This window comes from Strongylocentrotus purpuratus, unplaced genomic scaffold, assembly GCF_000002235.5.
Source record: "Strongylocentrotus purpuratus isolate Spur 01 unplaced genomic scaffold, Spur_5.0 spur5_scaffold_9, whole genome shotgun sequence".
Lineage (NCBI taxonomy): Eukaryota > Metazoa > Echinodermata > Echinoidea > Camarodonta > Strongylocentrotidae > Strongylocentrotus > Strongylocentrotus purpuratus.
Genome location: NW_022145615.1, coordinates 26,101,233 through 26,114,974, shown reverse-complemented (window position 1 = coordinate 26,114,974; position 13,742 = coordinate 26,101,233). Strand labels below are relative to the sequence as shown.

Here is a 13,742-nt window from a genome sequence, read left to right as displayed (position 1 = left end):
ATTGCTTTGGAGAGATTTCAGCATGGTTTGGTTAGATTAACCTGTATCCGAATGGAAACGGACAAAAACATATTTATATTGAAAAAGATTATATTTTAGACCTCTCCTTAATGTGATGCTTGATTAAAAAACAATATATGTGTAATTTATGACTCATGAAATATATCTTAATATGAGGTCATTTTCTGTGGTTGGTGATAACATTGTGGATGATTAGCTCATTTATATATCATTGTAAATATGGTTGTTTTGACCAGTAAAATGTATATTATATTCTTTAGAAAATAAAATGCCTCCATTTGGTTTTCTTAAGATGCTGTCTTTCTTCTTCCTCCTTCAGATCAGACAGGGTTCATTCCTACTTGTTGACAGAGAAATAAATTTAAAATAATGGGAAGGGATAAGGTAGTGATGATGATGGTGATGAATTATGATAATGACAGAGCTAATGATGATGATGTAAGTGGTGGTGCTGGTGATGATGATTGATGATGATAATAGTAGTGATGATGGTAATGAAGATGATGATTTGTGATGATGGTGGTGGTGGTAATGAAGGAGATGATGACGATATAAATTGTGGTGATGATAATGAACTGTGAAGATGATGGTAATGATGATGATTAGGATGGTGATGATAGTCTTAGTAGTTGTGATTTGATAGAGTTCAATATATTTGCATTAGCAACGAAATAATAAGTCACTACTGTGATATACTTCTTTTTCTTCTTCCTATTCTCCTTCTTCATCTTATTCTTCTCCTCATTCTTCTCCTTCTCCTTCTCCTTCTCCTTCTCCTTCTCCTTCTCCTTCTCCTTCTCCTCCTCCTCCCCCTCCGTCTTCTTCTCTTTCTTCTTCTTCTTCTTCTTCTTCTTCTTCTTCTTCTTCTTCTTCTTCTTCTTCTTCTTCTTCTTCTTCTTCTTCTTCTTCTTCTTCTTCTTCTTCTTCTTCTTCTTCTTCTTCTTCTTCGTCACCTTATTCTTGGGTTACTGGATCCGTCCCCGAACAAGAGGACTTTTTGTGATTGCATGATGACACACATTGCTTTGGGGATTATCAGAATTTCTTATTCTTTAGATGATTTTTATGTTTCGTCAGCAAATTTCGCACGTTTCTTTAATACATCATGGATCTTTAAACATGAGTTATCATTACCAGACTTGATTCGGGGGACATTCATTACAGCAGTTGGCACAAAGAGGCAGGATTCCAAATTATATCCATATGGTTGCTAATGTGAAAACATGCTTTTCGTGTGATATTCAACCTACCTTCTTTATATTTCAGTTTCCCCTTCTCTCTCTTTCTCTCTCTCTCTCCCTCCTCCTCATCTTTCTATGTATCTCTCATTCTCTCTCTCTCTCTCTCTCCCTTTCTCTGTCCCTTCTCTTTTTATTCTCTCTTTCTCTATTTCTTTCTTCTGTATCTCTCTCTCTTTCTCTATTTCTCTCTTCTGTACCTCTCTCTTTCTTTTATCTCTATGTCTCCCCCCTCTCTCTCTCTCTCTCTCTCTCTCTCTCTCTTTCATAATATGTCTGTCCCTCATCCTCTCTGCCCTTTCTCTCCTTATTCAAATGGCCAAGTCTCTTTCTTCTGGAATTTAAGAATTGGAAAATTTACACAATTTCCCAACCAGTCAAAAAGCAACACGGCACTTTGTATGATACCGAGAGGGTTAAATATCCGTAAGGGAGAAATAGGGGTGGAGAGAGAGAGAGAGATAGAGAAAAAAGAGAGAGAGAGAGAGAGAGAGGGGGGGGGGGGGGGTGCCATACACAACAGGTGAATGCCTTGATTCTAACGACAGTTGATTAGGATACCAGAATACTATAGAGTCCAATAAATAAATCTGGGTCATCGGATACAAGCTTCAAGTACCTCACCCCATTCTCTCTCTCTCTTATTGAGATGTATGACTTGCAATCGTGGTCTAGATCTCTCTAGCATCTTGTATTTCCTTCATTTGTTCATGTTCATTATTTGCCCTTATACCCCGTAATTAATCATTCATTTTACAATTGATTCCATGAGAGGAAAAGGGGCCCAACTCCATGAAAACTGATTCTAAGATATTTTGTTATACTTATAGAAAATAAAGAAGAACAATGGCCCAGTGATAGAGCAGTGGTCTCGTAACAGGTAGGTCCCGGGTTCGATGCGCTAGTGCCCTTTGATATAAGGCATTGATAGTCATTAGTTACCGGTAGTGTCTTGGAGGGGAATTAAAGACGTCGGTCCCCATGTTGCTTATTTATCAGCATACACAATATTTCTTCGTAGTCAGGTAAAACCAACCAACAAATATAATAATGAAATAGTATAGGCTCTAGAAACTTATTTGTTTGATTATTCCAATTCCAGACAGCTTTAAGTAATGAACGAACAGGGTCTTTAGGACAAGAAAAAAGAAAAAAGAAAGAAGTGCAAAAAGACAAGATGAGAGAAAAAAAACAGACTACATGCTAGCAAAATACATCAGAGCACATTTATTCCTGGGTAGGACGGTGTCTCTGCTGAGATATCAGATTTTACCCATCAATCGTTATCATACCCAAGGTTGATCCCTATCATAGTAATTTAGTCACAATAGACAAGTTTGAAGGATAATTTGAGCATAGTTCAATGACTGTGGCTGATCTTCTCCTGGCTCCAAAACGATGATCTGAGGGGCTTACAATGATAGACCTATCCTTAAAAGGACATAAGATTTTCATTTTTTAAATGAAACTTCTGTTCCTTTGTTTATAATGCAGATGCTATTGTGTGATCTCTTTTTGTTCACAAGTGCGCCTTTGATTGCAAGTGGATTCGGCGCCATATAAATCTCATATATTATAATATTATCATTATTAATATCGATTTAGACACAGAAATGTTGGAGCATGGATAATTTAGGCCTATCGATTTGATTAAAAAAGATAATAATTAAAAACTTGATTCAATGGTATATTTTCTTAGAGTGGGGGGGGGGGGGGGGCTCAACCAACCCTTGCTACCCCTTGGAAATCACACTAAACAAGATAGAAAAGACTCAATAGACTGGTGCATTTAATACCATTTGAGACGTACGAACATAACAAGGACATAATATCCGATCATGATTTGGAATTATCCTAAAGTTGATTCATTAGAAGTCTTGGTGATCGTGTAAGACAGTGTGGTGCACCTTGAGTACGCAACCCCACAATATGGCTCCGTTGCTGTTGTTGTTGCTTGCTTGCTTGCCAGATATTTTGGAGAATTGTGCCCCCGTCTTTAAAGACCGTCAATACTACTGGGCCAGAAGGGATTAGACCACACAGCGAGGTCACTGACAGGTGGCTATCTCATTAACTTAGCTCTCAACTAACATAAGAAAAAGAGGATCATGGGGGACCAACAGGCACCGATTGGGAAGTTTTCTATATAGATGGAGCAAGTAGCTACAAATAGGACAGTGGGGTTTAAAGAAAAATTCCGGATCCGCCCCTGGGCATGTGAATCACTATTAGTGACAACAAATTAAAAATGTCAAAAAATGACTTTGAGGTTATGCGTAATGGGCATAACGGCAACAGCTTCTATGATTTAAAACATATTTTAGAAACAAAAGTGTTAGTCTCGTGATTATGATGGTTATGACACGAACATGATTGAATAATCAACTAGCCTCATGCAGGGTAAATTGAATATCCTAGGAAACATTGATTAGGATCATTTCATGAGATATTAATTTGGAGTACTATTAATTTGAACAAAACAAAAAATCACAAACAGACTGAATCTCGGAGAGTTGGCAGAACCATGACCTTTCAAAAGCTGACCATGATCCTTCGCTGTGAATTTTATCTGAAGTATGACCGTGAAATCGATTTTAGATTATTAATAATGAATATGGGCTCTGAAAGATCTCATTCATTTATTATTAAGGATTGTTGCTATGATATGATTTCAAGCGTGACAGTGATAATAATTTTCAGAAAATACTTCACGAAGAGTTTGAATTTTAGATAGATAAAGTATATTTAATTGAAAGAATAGGGACCCGGAAAGAGCTAATTAAAGGGCAAAATGGAAGAAAACGGTTCCACAATGCTCATAATTCATTAAGATTGTGTGCGTGAAGAATAATTCAAGCGTTACTGTTACATTGAGGTTATAACGACAGAGAATAAAGACCTTAAAACCCCGCGAGAAAAAGATGTTGAATAAAAATCATGTATGGTCAAACGAAACCCCATTATTCATTTCAAAACCAGATTTGTATCCGGGATAATTATTTCAAGCATGACTGTGAAGTTGACATCAGAATCACAAAGAGCTCGAGTTCTCGAGAGTTTTAAACATAGTGAACTGAAATAACGAACAGCCGAAGAGTCCAAAAATTGATGAGGATCCTTTCCCCGGCGTGATATTAATTTCAGAAGTTGTTAATAAAAGAGCAATGAATCACTGGAAATTGTGTTAGAAGAACCTCGTTATGAGCTGAGAAGAACAACGAGAGAATATGTGGTGGCGGATCCAGGATGCTCCAAACGGATGGGGGGGGGGGAGGCATAAGTCGGAAAAGCCCCTGAAACAAAATTATTACAATTTTTTCAGGTGAATTATGGCGGGTACGCAAGGGGGTACATTTCTCTTTTTGACTTGATGTGTACTTAAGATATGCCGGATTATCTGTTTTGTCGAGGGGGGGGGGGGGTTGGTACGTGCCCCCTTGCCCTGGATAGGCCTACACCACTGGAAAAATAAAGAAAAGTTTGCATATTGGCCTACTATAAGATGAAAGAAGTTTGTGTTAGATAAAGACAAATGAGAAGGAAAATATGAACAAAGGCGCTAAGCCAGGATTAAAATAATGGGGGAATTCAAAAATCTTTCTAACTCGCAAGGGGGAGAGGGTCATCACATTTAGGTGCTAAGTTACTTTTAAAAATCTCTGACAAGCAAAAAACACACAAAAAAACAGTCACCCCCCCCCCCCCCGCCCCCTCCCAATGAAGAAAAAAAGGGTGCCTTTGGGGTTAAAAACTTGGCAAAAAAGAACACAATTAAAGAAGCACGTTTCCTTTATAACGACATGTCACAATAGGGGGCACCGTGGTCGGGGTTGTACCCCCATCTATTACTGAATTACCCCATAAAAAGGCAATCAAACTGATAGAATAGATGATTGAAAACCAAAATGAGAAGAATTTAATGAGATAATACGAATTATATTGTATGAACATGAAATGGGGAATGAGCAAAGACTTCAAAGCTACCGAAGTTTTTATTATCAAAGCTGCGTGGAAACAGCGTAGACTAACCCGAAATTGTTATTGCACGTGAATTTGCAGGAGATTAATCCGATTATAATAATATATTTACAATCTATGAGGGAAGAGAAAACGTAGATAGTGCCACCCCTTAAAACAACGAAAATAAAAGAAAAGTAAGGGTATAAACGAGGTAGGAAAGAAAAGATGAAGCACAATGATCTTACGACAAATTTTGTGTAATTGCTTGCCAGTGAATTGTGTTACCAAAAAAGAACCTCAAAACCATTTGTTTTATTTTTTTGCTTGTCAAATAATTTGTTGACTTTTTGAAGATAATGTTGTATAATTGAATCAAAGGATTTTACGCTTTCAAGTTTTGTAAAACAAAACTTGAAGAAGATTCCGAATGATTTTATAGACTTCTTGAAGAGAAGAAGCGTTCCCTATTCCTTAATCATTCACATATTTCTGCTCCTCGTTTTAATGTGATATGGGCAAAATTTTCTGGCAACACTACAAGAAAATGTAATTGAATTATTAATTCGTATGACTGACATATTGGTGTACGATAACATTAATGTTTAAAGAACAAAATTAACTTTACAAGGGAAAATTCTAACTTTAGAATCAATGACCGTGAATCATGATGAAGAAAATGAACATCAATTAAAGGAATCTCTATCTGCGACAGAGTGTTACTTCCTTGCCGTTGATCCGAAACTTCCCGAAATGTTTTCAATATTCAACGAACCATCCTCTTACCCGAAGCAAAATTAATGTAGCTGTCATTTTCATTGTTTATGTAAGATCTGTTAATTGTCGATGGTAAATGTCTTTCTACAGCCCCGGGTCTCCAACGCGCAGACGTGGGATGGTGTTATAATGGTGTTATTGTCGATTAATTCAATTTCCTGTCTGTTCCCCAATTGTTCCAGACGTATATCATTATCTACTTTACACTTGATCCCATTTCTTGGCAACTTTCCTGAATTCGCATCTCGATCCCGACACCTTATACATTCCCAAGTAAGCTAGCAGGCGTCGAACTTCTTTCGTTGCCAAATCAAAATGGAATTTTCATTAGAAAGTAAACACCTCATCATCTGAAAGTATAGCTGATACCATGTTAAGATTAATTCATTCATCGCTGCACGGATATTTTCATATTTTGACGAGGCAAACTATACAAACAGAACCTCCCCTCTCTCTTCCTCTCTCCCTTTCTTCCGCCATCCTTCCCTTCCTCCTCCGTTCTCCGCTTCTCTTTAAATTAAAGTAGAGAGGGGGGAAGGAAGGGGATGGAGGGAAAGAGACTTCTTTCCCTCCATCCCGATCCCCTTCCTGCACCCTCTCTACTTTAAGAAATCTTAATTTCTCGCTTGAAAGAAAGGTGTATAAAAGACATAATTGACGCACACAGCTGTCAATTTCAGACTTGTCCATATATTTTAAATTTTCTTTTTGATATAGTATATGTCGGCGATTTCAAATTTTATTTACCTGAAGAAATATTTTAGGAAAATGTGCAATGACCGCATGCTGCATGTTTTTAGCCTGTATAGATCTCTTAGTTTTCATTAACAACTTAAAAACAGTCTTTAAAAATGATTTTATTCTTTGGCCACAACAGAAACTTAAAATAGACGTGTCATGGTGTAGCAAATGTTGTTAGACGATGGTGGATCACATGCTTCATGTTTCGAGTCCTACTGCAGCACTAATGTCCTTTGGCAAGACAGTAATCTGCATTTGTCACTCTCCACCCAGGTGTAGTAAATGAGTACCTGGTAGGAATGTATTCCTTGAATGCTTTGAGCACCTAAGGGCAGCTGGGCTAAAGCCATGGTGGTAATGATAGTACTTTGTAGGCACCTTTAGCATCCCCTAAGATGGCGCAATGGAAATGTAGCTATTATCATTATCATTAAATAATTATAATCTGATGCATTTCACACACATGCAATTTAGGGTATGAACTTTTGTGACATGAAGATATGAAAATACCACTTCAAAAGATGATTGTTTGCTCAAAGATATTTTATTCAGCGTAGAAAGAAAATAGATATTACAGCACACTAACAAAATAGCGTATACAAATAGATATTACTTCTGCTTCTCAAGATGAAAGACATAATTTATCAAGGTTTTGTTTGCGGAATATAAAATTCAAGGTCACAGTATATTGTTCAAGGTGAAGTGAAACACAGGAAGAATACTAGTATCATATATTAATGACATGATTGAATACTCATTATAAACATATCATATCTAATAATTATATTAACATACATGTATATTATGTCTCTAATTACTTCTCATATTACACCCCCTCCCCCTCCCCTTTCTCTCTCTCTCTCTCTCCATACAGAGATTTCACTTTTCTCCACCGAGACATTTCACAGAATAATCTATCAAACCATGATTTATTATAAATATATCAGTTATCCCCCTCCTTTCTCTCTCCCTCTCTGTCTCCCACTCTCCCTTTAGATATTTCCCTTTTCTCTATACCGAGACATTTCACAGAATAATCTATCAAACCATGATTTATTATAACTTTATCATTTAACTCCCCCCCCCCCTTTCCTTCTCTCTCTCTGTCTCTCCCTCCAGATATCTCCTTTCTTCACTGAGACATTTTCCCAGCATAATCTATAAAACCATGATGTATTATAACTCTATCATTTATCCCTCAATACTGCTTTCTGTACATTCTATTTTTCTTTCTTTCATGTAATACATTTCCGTGTTAATACCACTTTGGGTAAGAACAGGTAATTTAATTTATGTCACAATTTACTTATACATTACTTTATACATCTACCAGTGTTTCGAATATGGAATGATAACACATGATAAATATTTCAAATCTATTCAAATCTATCCTTAGGCAAGGTTGTAACAAAGTGAATGGTTGTATACAAATCTGATCACAGACACCCCACATACACAAGAATACAATAATGATTAAACCATCTATTGAGAGGCAGGAGGGTGTTAAAGTCTGTAAAATTGTAAGCGGTTAACGCCCTTCTGGCTCTCAAGAGACAAAACTGGGAATTGTTGCTTTCAACCAGCAGTCAGTATGTGTTAAAAATTCAGCCTTTATCTCATAAATATTTCCATTTAGCATTAATGGCAAAATGCACATGATTTTCTTTGACCAGGCTAAACAACAATCTATTAAAATGATAAGAAGCTCCACAAAAATCTCTTATAAAGAAGCTTGAAGGATAAGGCATAAAGCCGCTATTTGTACACTGCAATAAAAACACAGTAAAGGAAATCATTTGACTAAACACAGGTAAGTCTGGCATTTAGAATTCATGCAAAATGGATTTCATTCTGGTAGTACAGAAAAAAAAACTAAAAGCAACCGAATAAAGGAATAAAGAAATAAAAGTGTTGGGGTTAAGAAATATCAAACTCCATTTCCACATGTCATCTGACAACAGATTTATGGCTCTTCGGGGCCCTTTTGCACAAAACTCACCATCGATGGTTACTTTGCCATCAATGGTAACTACCATGGAAACCTTGATTTTGATTGGCTGTTGAGCCCTGTTACCATGGTAGTGTTGCCATTGATGGCAAAGTTACCATCAATTGTAAGTTTCATGCAATGGGGCCCTGTTTGTTCTTTTACGGAATGGGCCTTGGGCATCCGGCAGTGTAGCCACTACTCTCTTCATGAGTCTGAAAGTCGATGGAGACATCGTTGATCACCAGTGATGACAAGCAGCCATTGAATGGGGTTCTGATGATGCCGGGAACAAGCGGAATGTTAGCAGCATCTAGGAATTAAATAAAAAAGAAAATACCATTAATATAGCTTTCCAAAGGCATATAAGTAGGAGTACAAAGTTAATAATTTTCATTTACTTTCTGCTTGATTATACATTTAGTTACAATACTACTACTAAAATTTGTTGTGTCATCTACAGCACTCAATTCAATAACCTAGTGCCATAAGCTACATGTATGGAAATGTCCATGCATTTCAAGCACATTTTCTATGATGCATAATATCTATCAGTGAAGATAATACATTAACAAGAGCTGATTCCTGACAATTCTTTGCAACCGTGTCTAAAAGGCTACTTACCAGAGATTCCTCCGATGTATAGCAGTCTATTATTGATGACCGCAAACGTCTGGCTGCTGACCGTTAGACTGTCCGTTGGGTTCTCATCAATGGTCATCTCAATCCGACCCCTACGAACGGTCAGTCGGATGGTGTGGGGGTTACCATCGCAGAGATCGTATCCACTGGACAACTGAGTTGACCGTAGGATGACGGACGTAGAGGTACCAAGACCAACCACTGCTCTGGCCTAAGAGGAGATAGTAAGAAATATTTGTATTAATAATCAAAGTTGGTGGTGTATTGTGAGTTCTGACAGGTCAAAGGGGTATATGTATTTCATATGTGACCAGGCACCACAAAACCACCACTAATTTTCAGTTAGAGTTCAATAAAGATGTAGCCTATTGGGTCAGAATGGAAGTTTAGCTTTTAGCATTTTCCTACAAGAATATACTTTCTTCTATGTAATTCAAAGTCTAAAGCTGAAAATATCCTCTTTTAGAAACAGACCTAAACTTAAAATTCATATCTGGCAACTTTTTTTGTGGTTTTGAGGTGCTGTGTCACTCATGTGGCAGCGCAGCCGTATATTGATCATGGCTCACCCAAATGTAGCCAAAATCTTTTAATTTAATTTAATTTAATAGGTTTGATCAGAAATCTTCGAATTTAAAATGGAATGAAAGGATCTTTATTCATACATTTATATTAACTGCCAACTCTAAAATTTCACACGTCATCATGAAAAGAGGAGAAGCAGCCAGACCATCCTTGCGCATATTGCTCCCCAATCCTATCCTTAGTGGCTGCACGAGCGGCCAAAAACAATGAGGAGCCTACAGGGAAAAGCCTTTTCAAACCATTTTTTAGCACACTTTTTATCAGCATGCCCCGACCCTTCCTTTTAGAGAGGGGGGCTACTAACTTCCTCTCAATAAACAAAATGTGAGGCACATGGAGAAAAGGAATCCAAGAACCCCCAAGCACCCCAAAACCCTCGGCCTCCCAGAAATTTTCTTCCTGCCACACACGAGTATCTTGTAATATGTTTATTTAAATACATAATCTGAATAAAATGTTATAATCTTTTTGGTAAGTTGATAATGAATATGTACATAAGGTCCATTGCTTATGTCTTACCGTTCCATCCACTATCTCTAAGGTGATAAAGTTTTGAAGGTCAGCAGCGAGGGCTAGTAACAAAGCGTTCTCGTCAGTGGTGGTAATGGTCAATGAAACTGACCAAGGACTGACCAAAGTATAGGTCGAATCTGCAAGACAAGGACAATTACCGGTAGATGAAATACGAAAAACACAACAAGAGAAGGGTGCCATAGGCATTACACATTTTTTTCCCTGAGAGAATAGAAAGACTAATGTTAAAATTTTCATGGAATTAAATGGAACTAGTGATAGTGCTTAAAGAGGTATTGATCTTCAATTTTCTCTTCATGTACACATAGTCCCTCACACAGGAAAAAACAATCTTTAGATCTTTAACAGCTTACCCTTTTAATTTTTGATTGGCTATGTAACATCATAATTGCTACCATTTTTTTGCATAAAGTAAAATACTTAGATGTGATCTAAGAAAAACTTGGGCCAGTTTACTTAGTTAAGCTAAATTCCAAATAAAGATGATGGTCTCTGTATTACCAACAGTATTCTGCGTTTACAAAGCACTTCATACATCGATGATGTCCCTATGCACTTACAGATATTTTATTTCCCTGGTCAGCAGATTCAGGCGTGCCTGCACACAAATGTATGCACATTCTCCACTCCCTGGGGAGCATTCCAGCCAGGCACCATTTTACAAATGCTTACAATGCTTTCGCATTCTTTCGGGTACCCATTTAACAGTTGGGTGGAGAGTGGAAAATGTAGGTTAACGTCTTGACAAAGGATGGGGATTTGAACCCTGGACCTTGTGATCTACAGTCAGTTGACTCATCTACTAGACCACAACCCCTCTACCTATTCAGTAGTCATTGGGTTAATTCATGTATTGAATTGATTGAAGGCCCCGATTTAAAAGGTTGTTTGATAATTACAGACATTAATAATATCCAGACCTGCCAACCTCTGGAGTTCAAAAACTGTATTCTTTAATCCCAAAAGTTGTATTTTACTGACAAAAGTTGTATTCTTAAAAATAAACACGGACTGTTACGCGGATCAATGCCTCTTGCAGTTCCTACATACAGAAATAATATAAATAAACATCCCCAAATTGCCAATGTGACATGCTTGAAGGATTATACTTTACAGGACAGAATGGGCATTTTGCCATTTCAAAAGGAGTTTTGTTGACTTACTTAGAAGAAGCCATCCGCTGCCATCAAAGTGACCTCCTCTACCAATTGGGTTAACCCGACATTGTGTAAGGTTAGCAGAGTCGTCACCTGGAGAACTTTTGAGATGAAAGACAATCCATACATCAATTGTTTGTTTGACCTGACTGCTAGCTAAAGCTTGTGTATGCTTGTAAGTAAGCACTCAGGGGACCGACAGCTTTAAATCCTCTCAGAGGGACTTGGTAATGAGAATTCAAAGGGCACTAGCGCATTGACTTGGTTTTGAACCCAGGACCTTCCTGTTATGAGACTACTGCCCTACCACTGAGCAATTGCGCCTCTTACACCATCTAGCCCCATTTAGACAAGACATGGTATACTGCTTGAAAGATTGTACTATACATGCTACACTAACAGAATGCTGAACCACAACACTAGACCAAGTACTATACTTTACCGTCCAACTTTTACAGTATACCTAACCTAAAATTCAATTGCAACCTTTACCCTATATTAATAATGAAATAAGGCTTAGATCAGAGCCGCCTGTTTCATAAAACTTGTTATCCATAACAACTGCCACAGATCTATGACAAATCTGCTCACAGCCAATCAAATGCAAGCATTTCAGTAGCTTATAACAACTATTGCGTCTTGTTATTGATAACAAGTTCTATGAAACAGTGCCCAGATGTCACTGCATGGCACCTGAGTTGGATCACCCACTGTTAAAATATGCTTCAAGAGAAAATCATGTACGTGTATAATCAATGGGTCATACTTATGCAACCAAACAAAATGGTGGACTTTATAAGATCTGATTAGCTTCTGTACTCCATGACTTACAAGTACTTGAGTGGTAACTGATCTTGATAAGGCTTATAGCCGGAAAAAGCACTCTACCGGTACATGGTACATTTCAAACACACACAAACCATTTATAATGTGTAATTTTGCTACTTATAATAATAATAATAATAATAATAATAAATAATAATAATAATAATAATAGGCATTTCTATAGCGCCGTCTATCTAGAAATTCTATTCCAAGGCGCATTAATTATTACCCCGGCTTTAGCCAATAGCAGCCATGACAGCGTTCCAGCATTTCAAGGAATTAATTCCTGCCAGGTACCCATTTACATCACCTGGGTTGAGTGTGGCAAATGTAGATCAATGTCTTGCCAATGAATGGACATTAATCGACAGTCTCCCTCCCCCCAAAAGAAAATAATAATGGACTTAATTTATAGCGGCCTGACTCAATTCTATATTCCTTGACTTACTTGAGTGGTATCGGGACCTCAGTCAAGGTCTCTGTACTTATAACCAAGTCTCGGATACAGCCATTGAAACTCCCCAACTGTTGAGGGAAGCAGACACATTGATATAAATAAGAGTTACAAGTATATGGAATGAATGAACATTTAATGCCATGCCTCACATATATTGTTATAACATACTGTAAAACCAAAAACTATTGTGACATGAAACTTTTCGAGAATTGTAAAAGGTGAAGTCCACCCTCATATTAACTTAGTTTTATTAAAAGCAGAAAAATGAGAGAAATGAATTAGTAAAAATTTGAGCAATATCCAATTAAAAATAGGAAAGTTATTAATTGTTGAAGTTGTCATCAGTGAAACACAAATTGGCAACACTGTGGCGTATCTTTCGAGCTCCTCTACAATTTGGTGCAGAACATTTCATAATTGAATTGAAATTTCATTTTCAATTCCCACTAGACATGTTGCGTGGGATTTGACAAGCAAAGTAAAGAGAAGTTTAAAAAACATTGTCAACTCACAGCGCGGTTCAGTGGATGACTTCCCTCTTGAACTTGAGGTCCGAGGCCACCGACAAAGAGAGACGTCTCTACTGCAAGTCTTGCCATCTGGTTGCTAATCTGGCCATGGTTAAGACCAATGTAATCCTTGGATTCTTCTACAAAGAGGACAACGAACCCGTTGATCTTCAGAATGGTTATCTGTAAAGAGAGGATAAAAAAATTAGAAATTAAGATTCTGTTTTCATTATGAAAAGCAAAAACAGCTAGACCAGAGATCCTAACAACATGATTGGTTGAGTGCAGTCGCGTGTAATACGTTTATTGAAA

The 13,742-nt window shown here is 37.3% G+C and overlaps 1 protein-coding gene across 2 annotated transcripts in view; it reads right to left on the bottom strand.

Moving 5' to 3' along the window:
- Window positions 1-7,259: 7,259 nt before the first annotated feature.
- The window catches only part of LOC579603 (laminin subunit alpha), a 50,875-nt gene continuing 44,392 nt past the window's right edge, over window positions 7,260-13,742 (bottom strand). For both annotated transcript variants that reach the window (XM_030977448.1, XM_030977449.1), the window contains 6 exons: window positions 13,434-13,613; window positions 12,913-12,989; window positions 11,646-11,740; window positions 10,468-10,598; window positions 9,346-9,574; window positions 7,260-9,034 (listed from right to left, as the gene is read on the bottom strand). In XM_030977448.1, coding sequence (XP_030833308.1) covers window positions 8,883-9,034; window positions 9,346-9,574; window positions 10,468-10,598; window positions 11,646-11,740; window positions 12,913-12,989; window positions 13,434-13,613 — 864 coding nt within the window. In that variant the 3' untranslated portion in view covers window positions 7,260-8,882. The remainder of the gene's footprint in view (window positions 9,035-9,345; window positions 9,575-10,467; window positions 10,599-11,645; window positions 11,741-12,912; window positions 12,990-13,433; window positions 13,614-13,742) is intronic.